Here is a 21,590-nt window from a genome sequence, read left to right on the forward strand (position 1 = left end):
AACCCAAGTTAGCACTAAATGGCAAAAGAGGCAGCAAGAGCTTCCCGCTCAACACGCAACTTCTCAACAGAACCCGCAGTACCCTCAGCACCCGCAAGGCCTTGGCGACCTCCCTCCCCAAGCCTAGCGTTTCCAGTTCCCATCACCATCAAGACCCCATGATTTCTTGGCGCTTTCCCTTACAGTCATTGCCAACAACTTCAGCACCCTGGCGTTTTCAGCCATGATCTCCAGCTTCCCTAGATAGCCAGCAAATTTCACTAACGCTAGTAGAGAGTCAGATCAGCGTTTTTTATTTTCAGCATTTGATGCATCAGAAGAGCCAGGGTTTTTGGGTTGCAGCCAATCTATAGCAGACTAGCCCAGTGTTTTCATTTTCAGCCTGTTTTGCAGCAGAAGACTCAGCGTTTTCAGCATGCATAGGAGGTTGCAGACAGTTCATCCCTAGTTGGACGCAAAAGAACCCCCATTTTCAGCCATAAAAACGCAGCCAAAATAGTCATTTTCAGCCACCCAAAACAGCCCAAAGATTTGCAGAAATTCAGCAGATAGAAGACCACAGATTTCAGCCCTAAAGTCATCGTCGTCATCACCGTCGTCGTCATCGGCATAGTCCCAGATTGCATCAGTCCATTGCATCGTCATTGTACCACTTTGTGCAGTCATAAGTAGACCACTCTCGAAGACGAGAGTGGGGCCTTCAGAGGAGGGTTTTACGTCTCTAGTGTCGTATCTCTCTTCTCTCTCTATCTCTCAGTCTCATTCACTTGCACGCACAGTGTCCATTCATTTTGTTCGTGATTAGAATTTTCCACTAAGAACGGAAGGCTCTCCCTTCCAGAAGAACTAAAGGAACCCTTGAGCACAGTTCGGAGCACTCATCTTGAGCAAAGCGCAAACATTCATTCCGCTGCACCTAACAAACATTGCATAGACCTATTTTCCCTATTTTTGACATTTTTCTTATTATTTTTCAGTGACTTTTGTTGGAAAGTAGGTAGGGCAAATATACTAAGTTTGTATAAGTAGAAACCTAGCGCTAGCACTTCTTGGCAGAAGAGGCTGCAGGAACACTTGCTCAACAGGTAACTTCTCAGCAAGACCAACCCTCGCAACAGACCTAGCGATTTCAGCCCATCTAAGAAGCTAGCGTTTTTGCAAGACAGATCAGCCCTCGCATTTTGTACAGCAGATCAGCCCCGTCTACAACAGAAGATAGCAGAGTCCACAGCCACATAGCGGATCAGCCCAGCGTTAGCAGATTTCCACCGCAGGAAGACATTCAGCCCTAGCGTTTTTGGATTGCAGTTTAGCCCTTAGCGTTTTGCAGTTCCATCGCGACAAGATCAACAAGTAGATCAATGTTTTCAGTTTTCAGCAGTCAAGCATCGCAGTAGAACCCCAAACCTCGTAGATCTCACCTTTCCACAACACATCCTCGCCGCACGGTGAGATTGTCACAAAGTGATGACGTGGCTTCGAACAACAAAAACCCTAATTTCTGCCAAAAACCCTAAAATTCCTACAAACCCTAATTTTTGCCAAAAACCCTAATTTTCGAAATTCGCGGAGGCTTTTTTTATTTTTTTATTTTTTTAATAATGATGAGCGACGCAAATCTTGCTTTTTCTCTACAGAATGAGAAAGAGAGAGATAATGCTTTTTTTTGCTCTCAAGTTTTGACTCTCTGTGAGAGAGAGAGCAGTTGCTCTTGATTTGAAGCTTTTGGGGCTCTACTTTTGGCATCCCTTGTAAACCTTTAAATAAGTGGCTTGGGCCCTCACTTCTCAGAGCATCTGGACGCAGAGTCTGAGAGTGAACCTCGAGTCACTCCCTTGTACTTTGAGCTGATTAATACAAAAAGAAATACCGAAAGGGGCACCAGTCCTTAGAAGTTAGGGCCAATATCTCTAGGCACAAAACTCCGCTGGGCCAGTGCAAATCTATTGTGATCTGTGAATTGTTTTGAAGTGGTTATTTGGTGTTGTCGCGGTTGATTCTTGACTTGGAGTGTCCAAGTCTGTTACAGTGGTATCAGAGCACGGCCGATTTCTCTTCTACGGGAAATCCGATCCCCAATTTTTTTTCCACGGCACCTATGGCTTCACGCAAGGATCAGTCAACTCGCTCTGCATCTGGAGATGCGGGCAGGGATCACAACGAAGATTCCGGCAAAGAGTATGGCCCACCTCGGCCTACTCAGGCGGAGCGGCGAGAGATGGAGAGTCGCTAGTTGATCGGCGATGCAACCAAGATGATGCTCAATTTTGCGAAGGACCCAAAATTTGCAAAATATATGAGCGAGATTTCTTTTCAGGAAGTGCATGAGCAGTGGCAGAAAACCACTACACCCACTCTCAAGAAACCTTCTGCTCACAAGAAATATTCAGAGAAGGAATTAGAAGAGGTGGTTGATGCACGGATAGCCCTGCTTTTTGACGCGCAAAAGAAAGCCAAAAAGCACGGCAAAAAGCAAAAGAAAAGCATTGACTTCCCGATATATTTGGGTCGTCAGTCAACTTTTGATAAGGCAAAGAAACAGAAGAAGCGTGTTCGATTTGAAGGAGTACCCAGTTCTTCTTCTTCTTCTTCTGACACTTCTTCTAGCTCTTCAGATTCGAGCGAAGAAGACAGAAAAGGTAAAAAGCGAAGCAAGAAACAAAGCTTCAGAAAGGGCAAGAAAAGGCAAAGAAGACTAAATCTCGCCCAGAGACTGACAGTTCTACTAAGGACTCGTCTGCAGACAGCTCAGATTCTGATGATGGAAACTTCTATGCGAACAAGAAGAATTTTTACAAAGCCAACCAGTATAACTTTCTCGAAGATAAAAGCAAGAAAGTCCGAGAGTTTAAGGAAGGTGGCCACTCGATCAAGTTTGATACTTTTCAAGATACTCAGATGCTTCGAAGGCTGTCTTTTATACAGCAGTTTGACATTGCTTTCGCGGGAGGACGCTATTCAGAGCACTCCAAGATTCGGAGAGCTACCTCTTACCTTAAGGGGAATGCTCGTACTTGGTGGTCCACACTTCTTTTAAACAAGACTAGGCCAGTTAAATGGCTGAAATTCAAATAGCTTTTTATTTCTTCTTGGTTGACGCAAGAATATGAACGAGATATACGAGCTGCTTGGAACCATCTTCGGATGACCAAGAAACATACAACCAATGCTTATTGTGAAAGATTCTGGAGCTCTTCTCTTCATTCAAGAAGATCTCGTTCAGAGAACAGATTGAGCGGTTCACCTTGGGTCTACCTACAGAGATCCGAGATTACTGCTTGGAACAGAAGTCAAGCTTCTATTCAGGAGTTGATGAGTCATGCGAAGCGGGGCTTTGCCATTCACTCTGGCAGTCTTGACCTACCCCACAGAATGAGGCCATGACACAACGAACCGAACAGACTTCTGGGAATGAAAGTAGAAAGAAAAAGAGCAACCCCGAGAAAAAGGATGCACGACCCAAGCTTACTCCTAAGGAGAGAGCTCGCTTCATCAAAGAGGGAAAGTGCTTTGGATGTGGGGAACATGGACATATCTCCGCGAAGTGCCCTAAAAAGGCACAGAAAGAACAGAATGATAAAGACGACGACAGGCCTGAGAGTTCGAGAGCAACTAAGGAACGTGGCAGAAAAGGCAAATAGAAAAGCAGAACTGGTACCACATGGCGTGGGACCTGCACCGAATCTAATGAATGAAAGTACAAACTTTGCCGCTTTTGGGGCAAAGTGAAGGATTAGGAAGCTCTTTTGAAGGAGCCAAGGCCAACTTCTTTTCACTTGGAATTGGCGGCTCGATTTGGAAATTACGCCCGACAGACTAATGCCACAGGCAGAGGTAGTTCGACTGGCACCCGGATGGGATGTTGCCATTACACCGAGCATTGGCAAACTTCATTTGCAATGACAGGGGTGTTCAGGGCACGCGAGTGACGTTCTACTCAGGATCCCTTGGTACCACAAGAACTACGCCGTTGTTGACTACCGGGCCGAGAAAGCGACTTTGATAAATGAAGGGCACAAAGAATTGTACTTGATGAACTTCAGTTTCTTTACTGAGCCTTTTGGGAGAGAACTGAACGATGGATAAAGGTTGAATATGTTTTGACATGAACAAAAGAACGCCAAGATTTTTCTCCACACTCATGCCGATTGCATTTTAGAGGGCCTAAAGATCAAACCATTGATCTGATACCTGGAAGCACGCCACCGAACCGGCCACCTTACCGTGTGAGCCGAGCACAGAATGAAGAGATTATGAACCCAGTGAAAGACCTAGGTTCTTGTCCAGCGTAGTACTTCACCGTATTGCTCTCCACTGTTGTTGGATTTGAAGAAAGACGGATCTTGGAGAATGTGCATCGATTATAGAGCTCTCAACAAAATCATCATCAAGAACAGATTTCCGATTCCTAGAATCGATGATATACTCGACAAGTTACAGGGGATCCTCATGCTTTAGCAGGATTGACTTGAAGAGTGGATATACGATAGCGTCGGAGACGTCTGCAAGACAGCTTTTCGGACGACTTTTGGGTTATTTGAGTTTTTGGTGATGCCTTTTGGCTTAACCAATGCTCCTGCGACATTTAACAGGATGATGGACAGGATTTTTCAAGAGTCCAGGCTATTTGTTGGCACTTTCTTTGATGATATCATTGTTTTCTCCAAGAATGAAGCAGAACACAAAGATAATATGCTTCAGAGATACTTTTTTTTGGGACACTTTGTGTCACCAGCGTGTGACTACTATCTATCCTTTTTGTTGATTTCTTTCTTATCATCTATTTACTTTCACTTTTTGGAAACACCCCTCGGGAAATCTAACTGCCTTGCATTGCATAGCTAGTGTGGAACTGTCCAGAGGGAGTCCAGGCCTGAGGGCAAGAGAGCACTACGGTTGGACAAGGACTATGGTTAGCCAAGTGGGGTCATTGACTAGCCAAAGTGGAATCCTTTGCTACAGAGGCTACATTTCAGTTCTGGATGTGGCCGCAGTGTACAAAGAGGGTCGGATGACCTAGAAAGATACAATGGCAGCATCTCCTAAAATTTAGGGAACTGCTATTTTGGGACCTGAAAATGTGTTGGCATCATTACCTCCGGAATGACAAAGGGAAGATTTTCTTACTCTGCCGTGAAGTCAACTGGGCAACCGGTTGGGATATTTTTAGGCGGCAAACCCGAAACGGGAAAATGCTTGTAAATGTGCCAAGTGGCACATTCTGCTGCACTTGCCTCATGCAACAAGAAGTGGCGCTGAATTTGAAGAGGGGAGAGCCTCATTTTCAGATTTTGTCACAGGTTAAGAGCTATGGAGTGCTTGCTTTCCCTCTTATGCACAGTGCGGTGCCAGGAGTGATGCCCTGCACGCTACGCACTGCCCTCTCTCTCCCCTTAGGCAGTATGTTATGCCCCTCTAGTGGGCTCTTCATTTGACCAATGTACAGTTGTGTGGGTTCATGCGCGATTGCCGAGGCAAGAGCCTCTTGCACAGGTACTGGATTAGCTAGCAGCTAATCCCCCGCAGGTACAGGTGAATTCGGAGAGGTTTCACGCCAGAAATCTCGTTCGATTCAAAGGGCAAGTAGCCCTACAAGTGCGGGAGCTCGAGGGCTTGCTACGGATGCGACCGGCACGCGAAACGGAGCCCGAAACAGTGAATTACAGCCTGCTGTGTATTTTTGCAGGTATAGGGTTTTGGCCCTAAACGGACCCTAATACCCCCAGGAGGTTCGGGGACGCAAGGGGACCGCTGTACAGGTGATCTGGCGCATTTTCAGGGCTGAAAACAGAGAATTCAGCGTGCTGCAGATTCTCGCCAGGTTTTGCAAAGTGCCCGTATGCGTCGGGAAAGTCGGCCAATGCGTGGGAATACTGACTGTGAAGGGTTCTAGTACAGTTATCCTGCCGAAATCGGGCTGGAACACTGGAAATTCAGCCGAGTTTGTGCGGGGCAGCTTGTAGGGAACCACAGCGTTTATTCCCTCTTTTGAACAATAAAGAAATACCGAAAGGGGCGCCTAAGTTAGGGGCCAATCTGGTGTCGGTCTACTCATACAGGTGCAATCTAGCAGCCTGTATCCCTCTCCCCTTTGTTGTGTCTTGAAAGTACAGGTAAAATAGACGACTAATAATGGGTGAAAGCTAAATCAAGGTTTAAAGTAAAGTCTACCGCCCTTTTTGGATTGAACAGGCCGGTTTCATGGTTCCATCGACGGGATTAAATCACTTTTTCCCATAGAAGTGAGCCTTGGTCAGTTTTGGGCTTGAAGACACAGGGGATCATAGACCAGACACAGGGAATTGGAATTATGGCTGACAGACCAGATGATGTGACTGAAGAGGTTTCCTCTTCACAGGGTCAACAGACACATGAAGTGGGTGAGTCCTCAAGACCACCACAGACAGATGATGATATATTCAGGACCCAGTTGGCTACTGTTGTGGCTATGTTCACACAAGTAATGCAGAACCCGAGGTTTTTAGCCTTTTTGCAACCTCCTGTTCCGTCTCAGCAAGTTGGGTCACTGGATCATATTCAAAAGCCTGTTAAGGCTCGAGCACAGGTGATTCATACCGCACAGTCAATGGAAACACCTGTACACTTGACGGAGAACATGCAGTCTCCACAACCTATGCCCAAGGTGCAAGAACAGGTGGCTGAGATGCCAGTCTTTCAGGCTGTACCAGTTCAGCCCGCCACCTTTCAGCAGCCTATAGCTGGTTCTAATGGGCAGGGAAGCAACTTACAGGCTATGCAACAGGTCTTCCCACCACCTTCAGTACACCCTGGCTACTTTGGAGGTGGATCCGTATTCCAGAGCATGGCTGGTCATGCACCTGGAAATCAGTTTTACACGCCAGGAACAGTGTTTGGGGGTGCTCAAACGATGATGCCTAACCCCATGTACAGTGTCATTGGTATGCAACCAAGGTTTCAGAGCACTCAGGGCCAATTTGGGATGCCACACGCAAATTTTGGTATGGCTGGAATTACAAATCAGCAGCCAAATATGGCATTTCCAGGTCAAGTTAATAGCGGCCAAGGAACACAGATGAACCCTAATAGTGTTCCCATGTTTCAGTCACTTCCATATGACAATTTAACGCCGTTGGAGAGGCCAACTCCGTACAAAGAAGGTGGCAAAGGTGTGTCATTCACGACCTTTACAGGGTTTGATGACAGGAAGAAGGCTCTTTCATTCCTCCAGCAGTTTGACAAGGCCTATGCAGGGGGGAACTTTACAGAGGCTTCAAAGGTCCGCAAGGCAGCCACTTTCTTGACAGGGAATGCGGGACAATGGTGGACAACTTTATTGCTTCAAGGGCAAGCTCCGTCCACATGGATTTACTTTAAGCAGATTTTTGCAGCAGCATGGTTATCTGATGATTTCGAAGCAGATGTCATGACAGAATGGCACCAGCTAAATGCTGCCACTTGCAGAAATCTGGATGATTACAATCGGAAGTTTTGGAAAGCTCTACTTCCAGTAACTTCCTATAGGTTTGTGCCATTGACAGAACAGATTGAAAAATACTGTTGTGGCCTACCTAAAGGATTGAGAAAATACTGCACGAAGACAAAAGTCACTACTTTGACGCAGCTCATCGAGGTAGCAAACACTGGCAATGGTTTGCTCAAGGGAGAAGATTGTGAATTTAACACTGGCGTCAAGGCAGGATCACGCAAGAAAAATTCAGCCAAGAAGCACGTTCCCAATGAGGCTCCTAAAGGGACTCAGGAGTCAACCAACGCAGGGAAAGATAAAGCTACGGCTGAATCAGAAAAAGGACCAGCAAAGAAATGGAAAAGACGTTTTCGTCGCAAGTTAGAAGAGCAAAAGAAGGTCCTGAGGACAGAGAACAAATGCTTTATATGTGAGCATCCTGGCCACATTGCTTACAATTGTCCTACAAAGAAAAGGCCAGCTGATTCTGATGACAAGGAAGACAAGAAAGGAAAGAAGCCCATGGCTGGTCTAGTGCCAGATATGGTGGGCGACAAGCCAAATTCAGATGCAAGTGAGCTTTGCAGAGCATGGGGAAAGGTCAGGGATCAAACAGTGCTTATCTTCTTTGATCCAGGTGCCAAAGCCAACTTCATTTCCCCAGAATTGGCTTCAAAGTTGGGAATCAGAGTTGAAGAGATGGGGTATACAGCAGAGGCAGGTTTGGCATGTCCTGGCCATACAGAGGCTGTGACGCCCATCATTGGAAAGTTGCGTCTACATATCCAGTCCTATGTAGATGCTGAAGAATTTTACATCATGCCACTAGACGGATGTGATGTGTTGTTAGGTATTCCTTGGTTGTTTCGTGTACAGGGAATCATGGATGCCTACAACAAAAAGATCACTGTACAGAGCAGGGGAAAGACTCACATTCTGGATGTAAAGCTTAAAGGGGAGTCTATTCCTACTGTATCAGCTTCTGCTATTACTTCTGTAATGAAAAAGCATCTTTCTGCGTACTTGGTTTTTGCACGTGAAGTGTCAGATTGTGATGAATCAAATTTATCTATGCTAGATAAAGAAAGGTCAATGTTTTTACAACAGTATAGTGACTGTTTTTCCGATTCATTACCATCTCAATTACCACCAGAGAGACCCGAGGACCATGCGATAGATTTGGTGCTAGGCAGTAGCCCACCAAATAAGCCTCCGTACAGGGTTAGTGCGGCTCAGCAGAAAGAGATAATGGGCCAAGTACAGGAGTTGTTAGAAAAGGGGCTGATTCAGCCCAGTTCATCTCCATTCTGTTCTCCAGTGTTGTTGGTGCAGAAAAAGGATGGCTCATGGCGTATGTGCATCGACTACCGTGCACTGAACAAGAATACCATCAAGAATAGGTTCCCTATACCTAGAATTGATGATATTATGGACAAATTAGAAGGAGCAGCTATGTTTAGCAGGATAGATCTAAAGAGTGGGTACCATCAGATCCGCATTAGATCAGAGGATGTGCACAAGACTACTTTTAGAACAACGTTTGGCCTTTACGAATTTTTAGTGATGCCCTTTGGTCTCACAAATGCTACTGCTATGTTCAATAGGATGATGGACAGAATTTTCCGTCCACACCAGCAGTTTGTTGGTACATTCTTTGATGACATGATAGTCTACTCAAAGAATGAAGAGGAGCATAGGCATCACTTGGCCATTGTGTTCAAACAGCTACGCAGTCATAGGTTGCTCATCAATGCAAAGAAAAGTGAGTTTTTTCTGGAAGAGATTCACTTTCTGGGACACATTGTCTCAAAGGATGGTGTCAGAATGGATCCTGCAAAAGTTGAAGCGATCAAGTCATGGCCAAATTTGAAGACGGTGCATGATGTCCGAAGCTTTTTGGGACTATGCTCCTATTACAGAAGGTTTATTCGAACTTTCGCTGAGATTGCTTCACCTTTACATGCTCTTCAAAAGAAGGTAGTCACCTTTAGATGGACACAAAAAGAGATTTCAGCTTTTAATCTCTTAAAGGAAAAGATGACTTCAAATCCAGTCATTGTGTTGCCAGATCTTAGGAAGTCATTTGTGGTCCAGTATGATGCCTGCGGTAGTAGCATTGGTGCAGTGCTAATGCAAGATGGCAGGGTAGTAGCCTATGAGAGCAGAATTTTGCAAGGGCCAGAGATGACCATGCAGGTCTATGAGAAAGAGTTACTGGCTGTGATTCATGCGCTCTTAAGTTGGAAACACTACCTGCTAGGTGCAGATTTCGTTGTCCAAACGGACCATCAGACCTTGCGATACTTCTTGACACAGACAAAGTTATCTGAGAAGCATATGCGATGGGCAAATATCTTGTCCATGTTCCATTTTCAGATTGTGCATGTAGAAGGAAAGAAGAATGTTGTGGCTGATGCCTTGTCAAGGAAGCCACAAATTTCAGCTGTGTCGATTCCTTATCATCATGAACTTGATGATATAGGAGAACAGTATGCAAATGATGAAGATTTTGCAAGGGTCTTCGAGCAACTAATGGATGGACAACGTCATGAACACTATCTTCTTAAAGACGGGTTCATGATGATGCATGGCAGATTGTGTGTCACAAAGCCATTGCGACGCAAAGTTATGGAAGAGAGTCATGTCCCACCGTATGCAGGGCATCGTGGTATTGATGCTACAGTTAAAGCGGTTGAGACATTCTTCTATTGGCCTACATTGAGAAGGGATGTGGATGCCTTTGTGCGAGAATGCCTAATTTGCCAAAAGGTCAAGTTTGACAGGCAAAAGGCACCAGGGTTATTGCAACCACTACCTATTCCAGATAAACCATGGGAAAGTATTGTTATGGATTTTATCTTTGATCTTCCGAGAACGCAGACAGGAAACGATGGTATTTGGACCATTATTTGCAAATTTAGCAAACAGGCTCATTTTATTCCTGTCAGGAAGAAGATAAAGCCAGATCAGATGGCACGCTTGTTTATGAGCAATATTTTCAAGTATCATGGCATGCCACAGTCGATTGTTAGCGACCGTGATCCACGCATGACAAGTTTGTTCTGGAGAGGTTTGTTTGAGAATATGGGCACCACGCTCAAATTCTCTTCGTCATTTCATCCTCAAACAGATGGGCAGTCAGAAGAGGCAAATTCTACTGTCCTAGATCTGCTGAAGTGCTATCTGTCAGAGCATAAAGGAAAGTGGGAGCAGTATTTGCCATTGGTGGAGTATGCATATAATAATACAGTGCATTCATCAACTGGCAAGGCACCCTTTGAGATAGTTGAAGGTGGCAAGAAAGTTCCTCCCATACTACATACAAAGGACAAGATATTGAAGCAGATAAGTATGTTCTAGACATGGATGAAATGTACAAGAAGGTCAAAGTGGCCTTAGAAAGGACTCAGGCAAAGCAAAAGAAAGCAGCTGATCGTCACCGTCGTGAAGTGGTATATTCACTTGGTGATTGGGTGCTTTTACGCTTTGAAAAGGCAAGATTAAAGAAGATGAAGGGCAAGGAAAGACTGTTTCCAAAGCTCAGCATGCGTTACTATGGGCCTTTTCAAGTATGCGACATAATCAGTGATGTTGCATATAGGCTGAAATTGCTTGACAGTTGGAAGATTCACAATGCGTTTCATGTGAGTCTTCTCAGATCCTATGTGGGTGATGTGCCAGAAGATATGCCAGCTGAAGATCAGCCGGAAGTCGAAGAACTTGACAAGATCTTGGTCCCTGAACAGATTTTGGGACACAAAGAAAGGAAAGTGAAAGGCAAGGTTGCTAGGCGTTACTTGGTAAAGTTCAGAAACTATCCACCAATGGATGCTAAGTGGATAGAAGAAGGTGAACTGGCAGAGTCACCAACTGTGTTATCACTTTACCTGGAAGCCTTCGATTTGCAACCTACCTTGACCCCTTGAGTTTCAAAGCTAAATGGATTGTCAGTGTGACAATGGCTTCTGAAACAAATGATGTACATGGTATTTAAAGTGAGCTCAAATGAAATTCCTGTTACATGAATGTTAGAGCTGTACAGATTGTCAGTTTGGCAATTGCTCTTATGGAATGTCCAAAAGTTTGGTTAGTGCTATAGAAGTGAGTATTTCTTGTCAGTTTGTCAAGGGTACAGTGATTGCTTCTATTGAAGAGTACATGTGTAACTGCATTCTTAAACTGTCGGTTTGGGTATGCTCGAAAGTGTTACGGGATCCAGCGTGTACTATAAGACAGTGGCAAAATGTGCAGCTACCATTTTGTCATTGGAAAGTTAGTGACTCAAAGCAATGGCAGAGTGCGCAGCTACCACTATGTCATTGGGACAGGGTTCACACGCAGGCAATACATGAGTCGACGAGGTGTTGAATACACGAGGGTTGACAATGAGCATGTATGTGTCGTATATGTGTCGACAGGTGTTGAATACATCAGTGTTGACAGTAAGCATGTACGACATAGATGCAAACGAGGACGTTTGAGATTTCAAGAGGGGGGTATGTCACCAGCGTGTGACTACTATCTATCCTTTTTGTTGATTTCTTTCTTATTATCTATTTACTTTCACTTTTTGGAAACACCCCTCGGGAAATCTAACTGCCCTGCATTGCATAGCTAGTGTGGAACTGTCCAGAGAGAATCCAGGCCTGAGGGCAAGAGAGCACTAAGGTTGGACAAGGACTATGGTTAGCCAAGTGGGGTCATTGACTAGCCAAAGTGGAATCCTTTGCTACAGAGGCTACATTTCAGTTCTGGATGTGGCCGCAGTGTACAAAGAGGGTCGGATGACCTAGAAAGATACAATGGCAGCATCTCCTAAAATTTAGGGAACTGCTATTTTAAGACGTGAAAATGTGTTGGCGTCATTACCTCCGGAATGACAAAGGGAAGATTTTCTTACTCTGCCGTGAAGTCAGCTGGGCAACCGGTTGGGATATTTTTAGGCGGCAACCCCGAAACGGGAAAATGCTTGTAAATGTGCCAAGTGGCACATTCTCGTGCACTTGCCTCATGCAACAAGAAGTGGCGCTGAATTTGAAGAGGGGGAGAGCCTCATTTTCAGATTTTGTCACAGGTTAAGAGCTATGGAGTGCTTGCTTTCCCTCTTATGCACAGTGCGGTGCCAGGAGTGATGCCCTGCACGCTACGCACTGCCCTCTCTCCCCCCTTTGGCAGTATGTTATGCCCCTCTAGTGGGCTCTTCATTTGACCAATGTATAGTTGTGTGGGTTCATGCGCGATTGCCGAGGCAAGAGCCTCTTGCACAGGTACTGGATTAGCTAGCAGCTAATCCCCCGCAGGTACAGGTGAATTCGGAGAGGTTTCACGCCAGAAATCTCGTTCGATTCAAAGGGCAAGTAGCCCTACAAGTGCGGGAGCTCGAGGGCTTGCTACGGATGCGACCGGCACGCGAAACGGAGCCCGAAACAGTGAATTACAGCCTGCTGTGTATTTTTGCAGGTTTAGGGTTTTGGCCCTAAACGGACCCTAATACCCCCAGGAGGTTCGGGGACCGCTGTACAGGTGATCTGGCGCATTTTCAGGGCTGAAAACAGAGAATTCAGCGTGCTGCAGATTCTCGCCAGGTTTTGCAAAGTGCCCGTATGCGTCAGGAAAGTCGGCCAATGCGTGGGAATACTGACTGTGAAGGGTTCTAGTACAGTTATGCTGCCGAAATCGGGCTGGAACACTGGAAATTCAGCCGAGTTTGTGCGGGGCAGCTTGTAGGGAACCACAGCGTTTATTCCCTCTTTTGAACAATAAAGAAATACCGAAAGGGGCGCCTAAGTTAGGGGCCAATCTGGTGTCGGTCTACTCATACAGGTGCAATCTAGCAGCCTGTATCCCTCTCCCCTTTGTTGTGTCTTGAAAGTACAGGTAAAATAGACGACTAATAATGGGTGAAAGCTAAATCAAGGTTTAAAGTAAAGTCTACCGCCCTTTTTGGATTGAACAGGCCGGTTTCACTTTGTCTCAACAACAGGAGTGCAAATGGATCCGGCCAAGATAGACACTATCCGTGATTGGCCCGATTGGAAGAATGTCCATGAAGTTGAAAGCTTCTTGGCACTGTGTTCGTACTACAGACGGTTCATTCGAAAGTTTACAGAGGTTGCTTCCCCTTTGCATATCTTGATACAGAAAGGAGTCTTTTTCTCGTGGGGATCCACAAAGGTGACTGCCTTTCAAACATTGAAAGAGAAATTGACTACACGACCAGATTTGACTTTGTCGGACTTGCAGAAGTCATTTGAGTATATTGTGATGCTATTGGTCGTAGTCTGGGTGCGGTCTTGATGCAAGAAGGCCATGTCATTGCTTACGAGAGCCAATTGTTCTCTAGGCCGGAGATGACAGCACAGATTTATGAGAAAGAGCTTTTGGTGGTTATCCATGCTCTTACTCAATGGCGGCATTACCTACTCGGAGCGGATTTTACTGTCTTTACAGACCATCAAAGTTTGCGCTACTTCTTGTCACAGACGCAGCTTTCGGAAAAGCAGACGCGGTGGGCAAACATCTTGTCACAGTTTCACTTCCAAATTGTCCACGTGCAGGGACAGAAGAATGTGGTGGCAGATGCTTTGTCTCGGAAGCCATTAGTTCTGGCTATTTCCGAGATACATCATAGGAGCTTCGAGGATATGGTTGATCAGTATGCCACAGATACAGATTTTGCAGATATTTTTCACACGGATACGGGATGGGGAGACAGTAGCTGGATACTCCCTTCGGGAAGGCTACTTGATGAAAAAGACTATATTGTGCGTTACACAACCGTTGAAGGCAAAGGTTATGACTGAATGCCACTGTTCACCTTTTATGGGTCACTGCGGCATTGCTACCACCATGAAGGGGTAGAGAGATACTTCTTTTGGCCGAGACTCAAAAAGGATGTGGAAGAGTTTGTGCGCAGTATGCCAGAAGGTCAAGTTTGACAGGCATAAGGCACAGAAATTGTTACAGCCTTTACCCATACCCACCCGCCCCTGGGAAAATATTGAAATGGATTTCATTTTTGATCTCCCGAGAACACAGAATGATCACGATGATTTTCCGATTACATGGCACGTCTGAGACGATTGTCTCAGACAGAGACCCCAGATTTATGAGTTTGTTTTGGAAGGCAATTTGGGAGAACATTGGCACGCAATTGCAGTTCTCGTCATCGTTCCACTTGCAGACTGACGGGCAATCTGAGATTGCCAATTCAGTGGTTTTAGATTTATTGAAGTCTTGTATCTCAGATCAGAAGACTCAATGGGAAAAGAACTTACCTTTTGTGGAATTTGCCTACAATAACAAGATACACTCTTCAACGAGGAAGACGCCATTTAAGATTGTTGAAAGTGCTGCGAAGGTTCCATCCTTCCTGAGCACGAAAGATTAGATATTTGAAGCGGATGAATATTCGCGAGATTTGGATACGGCTTTTGCCAAGGTTCACGAGACTTTGCAGAAGTCTCAAGAACGACAAAAAAAGGCAGCGGATCGCCATCGTCGCAACTTGAAACTGAAGGAGGACGATTGGGTGCTCTTACGTTTTGAGAAGGCACGCCTACGAAAGAAAAAGGGAAAGGAGAGGCTTTTTCCAAAGCTTAGTATGCGATACTACGGACCTTTCCAGATAACTAAAAAGATAAATGATGTCTCCTTCTGATTGAAACTGCCAGATACTTGGAGGATTCACAATGCATTGCATGTGAGTCTCTTGAAACCTGTTAAGGGTGATGTGCCTGATGATGGGGAGCCTGATGAGCAACCCGAAGTGGAAGAAAACGAGGAGATCCTCGTTCCTGAACAGATTTTGACACATAGAGATACGAAGAAAGGTAAAGTCCGAAGGCGGTTCTTGGTTAAGTTCAAGAACTTTCCTGCATTTGATGCGAAGTGGATGGAGGAGAAGGACCTAGCAGATACTCCTCGGATTGTGAAACTTTACCTCGATGTTTTGGTTTAGCATAGACTACTCCAAACGGAACCCAGAAATTCAGCTTGGCCGAAGATCTGGTGCAATGGGATGCACAAGAGGGGAGTTACTCCGCTCCTTTGTCAACAGATGCCTTGATTTTGATACTAAGGTCATTGATGTCTCTTTGAGCTTTAGGGATACTGAGAGCTGACAGTACTCTACTGGATGACTTTATGAAATGGAATTCCTGATAATGATACTGATTTGTTCTTGACTTCTTTTGAGTGCAGGAACTGATAGACGAAATGACTGCAGCATTTTGGTCTGATTGATCTCGAATAGACATGGTTGCAATAGGGGTAGTCAATCGGACATCGATGAGGTCCCAGTTGGACCTAGATGTGATTGCTAGCTACATTGCCGATAAATCCTAGTCCAAGATCCGAATGAATGTTGAATGTCATGTGATGTCTTGTGATGTCTGGTGATGTGCTGTGATATCATGTGATGTCCTGTCGATTTTGTACATGTGCTAGAAGTGTGTTCCTAGTACATAGGCACTAACAATCAGTGTCTGCTAAGACGGTTTATGGCTTTTGTCGGTTTTGCAGGCGTAATCGCGATCGATTACAATGCTTTCAAGAGGGGGGTATGTCACAAAGTGATGACGTGGCTATGGACAGCAAAAACCCTAATTTCTACCAAAAACCCTAAAATTATTGCAAACCCTAATTTTTGCCAAAACCCTAATTTCTGAAAATCGCAGAGGCTTTTTTTTAATAATGATGAGCGACGCAAATCTTGCTTTTTCTCTACGCAATGAGAAAGAGAGAGAATGCTTTTGCTTTCAAGTTTTGACTCTCTGTGAGAGAGAGAGAGAGAGAGCAGTTGCTTTTGGTTTGAAGCTTTTGGGGCTCTGCTTTTGGCATCCCTTGTAAACCTTTAAATAAGTGGCTTGGGCCCTCACTTCTCAGAGCATCTGGACGCAGAGTCTGAGAGTGAACCCCAAGTCACTCCCTTGTACTTTTGAGTTGATTAATACAATAACAAATACCGAAAGGGGCGCCAGTCTTTGGGGCCAATATCTCTAGGCATGGAACTCCGCCGGGCCAATGCAAATCTATTGTGATCTATGAATTGTTTTGAAGTGGTTATTTGGTCCTGTCGCGGTTGATTCTTGACTTGGAGTGTCCAAGTCTGTTACAAAGATTCATCAAAGTTTAAAGTTTCAGCCCGAAAAACACAGATTTCAGCATCTGTGTTTTTAGCGCGTCGTCGTCGTATCGTCGTCATCGACATCGTCCCTTAAATAGAGTCAGAATTCAGCAGATAAAGATTTGTAGATTTCAGCTATTAGCGTTTTCAGATTTCAGTCCGTCTCATCGTCGTCCTCATCATCGTCGACATCGTCGACATCGTCGGCAAGTCCAAGCACTGTAGAGATTTGTGCAATCAATAGTAGACCACTCTCGCCAGAGAGAGTGGGGCCTTCGGAGGAGGGTTTGACAACATTCTGGTATCGTATTCTTCCCTCTCTATCTCTCAATCTCATGCACCTTCATTCATAGTGTTTACCACTTTGTTTGTGTCCATTGCACTCTCTCACTAAAGGAACGGAAGGCTCTCCCTTCCGTAAGTAAAAGGAACCCTTGAGCATAGTTCGGGGCACTCATCTTGAGCAAAGTTCAACCTTCACTTCCGCTGCACCTTACACAGGGTTTGTGTAACAAACTTCACACCCCAAGTCTAGAATCTGTCGCGACACCAAAGAGAATTACTTAGAATACTTCACATCTTTAAAATCACAGTTCAATTCGAGACGACACGGCTTGGCGTAGTTCCGTGCCCAAAGGCATTGGCCCCAAAGACTGGCGCCCCTTTCGGTATTTCTTTTATATTAATGCTTAATCAAAGTTACAACTCCCGCAGGGTCCTCCGCTCTCAAACTCTGCGTCCAGATGCTCTGAAGAGTGAGGCCCTTAGGGCTCTTTTATTCTTACAAAAGATGCCCAAAAAGCAGAGCCCCAAAAGCAATTAAACTCAAAAGCAAACTGTTCAAAAAGCAATTGGTCAAAAACTACTATAAAAAAGTCAGCAGCGCAAAAAAGCGGAATTCCGTACAACTGCCACGTCATCAGCCAATCAACGCAAATTGCGGAAGGCCGTACAGGCTGCGACGTCAACATGTCAGTGCACTTTTCAGGATTCTGCCACGTCAACATGGTCCGTACAGTTTCTGTGTGTGTGTGTGTGTGTGTGTGTATGTGTGTCCGGGCAGAACTGCCACATCATCAATTTGTGACATACCCCCAATTGTAATCGCCCTCAACTACGCCTACAAAACAGACGGAGGCCATAAACCAATTTAGTAGACACTGACTCTAAGTAACGACGCACTAGACACGACACATCTAGCACTTGTACAAAGACGACAATCATATCACAGGACATCATACGACATCACATAACATATCAATCACATAAAAATTCATTCTAAATCTTAGACGATGATTGCCAACAACGTATTTAGTAACCACATCTAGATCCATTTCGGACCTCATTGATGTCGGGTTAACTGCGATCATGTCTATAGAGATTTTCAACTCAAGCACTGGCATGTGCAAGTAGTCATTCGCCTCAAGCATTGTCGTGTGCGAGAATCGTTTCCGGGGATCCCAATCCATCACTAAGTTCATACTAAACAGAGTGGTCCAGTCATTCATTCCATTGAAATGGTCGTGATTCATTTGTTATCAGGTCCATTCGGGAGCTGTCACAGCTCCAAAATCATCGTCTCCCAAAAGCTAGCGCAAATAAGGTTGTTCGTACTTTTTGCAACGTCATCAACTGCCAACGCATTTCGCGGAAGTCCATACAACCTGCCACGTCATCGACGCAAATCGCGGGCATCCATACAACTACCACATCATCACGTTTTTACGCAAAGAAGTTGTTGTTGTGTGTGTATGTGTGTGTGTGTGTGTATTGGTCCTGCTTTATTTAATCGTCTTGTGTCACTAGGGCCCCATCAGACAGAGTCCCTTAAGTTGGTAAAGACTCTATAAAAAGGGTAGACAAGATTCTGTAAGTTGGTGGAAACTCCTTCTGTAGCCTCTAGGGTTTAGGCCTTAGGCCTGGATCTACAAGTTGGCTCAAGTCTTCATTGGCTTGACATGTCAACAGTTTGTAACACCCACAGCCTAGATATCGGCCTCACCTGCTGCTCCATCATGTGCTGCGTTTTCAACCAGGTTCCCGCAATAGATCTACTGCGTTTTCAGCAGCGTTCTTCCAACCAACATTTAGCCCTTGTATCCTCTCACATCGGGTGTGCGAATCAACCTACATCTACTCCGTGGTGGCCATCTGCAACCCATATCGAGCCGGATCAAGAAGGTGCATCAAATCAACCCTCGAGGCGCTTGCCAAGTCACGTCTTGCATTGAGGTATTGCATCGTGTACGTTCCATTTACGCAATCTAAAGCAAATACTACATCAGTACCAGTGTAATGGGCCCTTGAGAGGGTTGATTGGGACCCCTTTGGGGTGTGTGTGTGTGTGTGTGTGTGTGTCTCTCTTCTCTCCCCTAAAAAGAACCATCAATAACATACAGTTACATCCATAAACGCAAGAAAAGAACAAAGAAGTGTGGAAGTGTAAATTCTCATCAGATTGCCAAGTTGAATCTAAGTTATCCAAATCCTTCCATTTTACCAGTTATTCTGTAGTAATCTGTTTCAAGTTCCCTTTTGGTGAACATCCAAAATCTCATTTGGAAGATTTGCAAAATTATCCAGTAGTTTCTTTGAGATTTCTTCAGCAAACGCCATGCTATTCTTTAGTTGACGGCTTTATTTTACACCAAAGGGAATGACATGATTCTCGTGAGGGGCTATTTTTTAGATATTTCCTGATATTTTGGCTTATTATTTTCCTAAATTGCTGTCAAGGGTTACCATGAGGGGTTGTACCTATTCAAGGGGTGTCTCATCAACGGCCGCGTCTATTAGAAAGTTCACAATTCTAGGTCTGAGAGTGAAAGTCTTCACAAACCTATTTCCAACACCTACATGCATGGATAGATCCATCAAGCTCTGCTTGACCAGTAAGAGCAAACATACTAAATGCACTAAAGAGAGCTAAATAACAAAATACCACATTATTACATTAAACAGTAAGTGGATTTTCAATCTCCCAACTTTTAATTATCTCAAATGCATGTATAGACCTCCTTTTCTACCAGCCAAGCCCACATACTCAGAATAATGCTTTGAAAGGAAAGGATAGCAATCACTTAGAGACATGCACACAAAATTGCTGATATGATTAATATGAGCCACTTACAATCAATCTTCTCATCAAGAGGAGCATTTGGATGAAACACAGAAAGTGCTCTCGCAAATTCACCAAAATCTAGCACACCATTATGTTTTGTATCAAATAAGTTGAAAACCTGGAAGAGTAAAAGGAAAAAACAAACATGAGTTCACATCAGCCATAGCCAGATATTAACCTTGGAGTATAAGAAGGCACCTCCTTCAATACCCCTTGCTGCTTAAAAATTTAGAAATCAAAGTCATCAATCAAGCTCACAAACAAACATAGATGAAGTCTTCCAACAACTCTTGTTTCACATGGCTGGTTTGCATTTCAGCATGTAAATAACGTAGATGACAGATTCTAAAGATCTCAATAAACAAACCTCAAAGCAAAAGTTGCATCCTAGATCTCAGATTTGCGTTTACATCAACAAATGCCACACTGCTCAAGGCATATTCTTATTAGACCAGAAGCAGAAATGAAAAAGGGCTTCTAACTTCTAAGATCAATGAAAATAATTAAGAGGCCTGAAAACTCAAAACAAGATCTGCACAAGGAGAAAACACTGATTCAAATTGCTTTTGCAGTATGTGGCAAGGAAAGCATTCAATTTAATGTTGTGCAGCACCCGTACAAGGAGAAACCACTGCTTCGGATTACCTTTTGGGTAAATGGCAAGAAAAGAATTAATGTGATGTGCAGCATTGCGTTTGTGAGTGTAGATACAAGAGACTCACCCGATCAGCAAATAAGCTTTCCTTCTTGTTTGTCTTGAACAATGCTAGCTGAAACTCTTCCTGGGAGTTGCAACATGCAGAAAATCACCAGGCAATCATTGGTATTGACATATTGCAATAAGCATTAAGGCTAGAAGGATGATATTATATCCACTAAGATGAAAACAATCAAAAAGAGCAATCTACTTACATATACAGTAGTTTATATCAACAATTGCATAACCGGATCAAGACATTACATTTGAAAAGTAATTCAGAAAAACAGCACAAAACATTATAGAGGAGAATTGTCATATCTCTGATGAATATTCACATTTAACGATTGAAGACGTCACAATGACACATTATCGAGGAAGAACAGCAACCAATTTTATTGATGAGAATGTCGTTCCAAACATGTCACGTATTTTTCAAAACAGCCCTTAAATACTTTTAAAAAAAGAGAAGTTCCCAAAAATCTAGGCCTGTTCAATTTCATTTTCGGTACTCACTGAATATTATGATTGAAATTTTACCAACTTTGATCCAATATGTAGAAGTCTAAAGTTCAAAATTGTAGAAACGTTCAATCATGTCACGCATCTATGAGGGATGGCTTTATGGATCTCGCAACAGCCCAGTAATTCTACTTTCACATTAAATATCAAACTCTTTTAAATACCAGCAGCAAGGTGGACAGAACCACTTGATTTTTTTGGAAAAAACGTTGTGATCCTACGGGTTTTGTGTGAGATCAGTACATGGCACAGAGAAAAACAGCAGTTTCAGTAAGCCTCTTTCAGCATTCAACGCTTATTCACAAATACATTAGCAAAGCTATAGTAGCCACATTTCCACGGTAAATCCAAGCAGACGATTTGCACCAAAAAAGGAAACCCATCAAAAATGTTTTCAGCAGTTCCTCATCATATTCCTTCCACCAACTTGACCAGTTTGGTCAGCTAGCATTGACTATAGAGCTCAAGAGATCGATGAGGGCATCATAGGATATATTAAGGATTTTTACAACGTGTACTGTTCATTTTCTCAAGATTCACACAGGCATTAAGTGCACAAGGACAGAGGGCTTCAGAGCATACACGAAAATCCTCTCACCTTGCAGCCTACTTCGTAAAGCTCGAAACATGCAATGAGAAAACGAATCAAACTACCATATCTTACAGATCCTACATG

General features: G+C 44.2%; 1 protein-coding gene across 5 annotated transcripts in view; it reads right to left on the reverse strand.

Annotated features, from left to right (window-relative positions):
- The window catches only part of LOC147439585 (calcineurin B-like protein 3), a 36,171-nt gene that overhangs the window by 12,489 nt on the left and 2,092 nt on the right, over window positions 1-21,590 (reverse strand). For all 5 annotated transcript variants that reach the window (XM_086485405.1, XM_086485408.1, XM_086485407.1 and 2 more), the window contains exons 4-5: window positions 20,418-20,477; window positions 19,705-19,813 (exon numbers count right to left, since the gene is read on the reverse strand). In XM_086485405.1, coding sequence (XP_086341531.1) covers window positions 19,705-19,813; window positions 20,418-20,477 — 169 coding nt within the window. The remainder of the gene's footprint in view (window positions 1-19,704; window positions 19,814-20,417; window positions 20,478-21,590) is intronic.

This window comes from Adiantum capillus-veneris, chromosome 16 (genome assembly GCF_014529385.1).
Source record: "Adiantum capillus-veneris isolate H3 chromosome 16, ASM1452938v2, whole genome shotgun sequence".
NCBI classification, from domain to species: Eukaryota; Viridiplantae; Streptophyta; class Polypodiopsida; order Polypodiales; family Pteridaceae; genus Adiantum; species Adiantum capillus-veneris.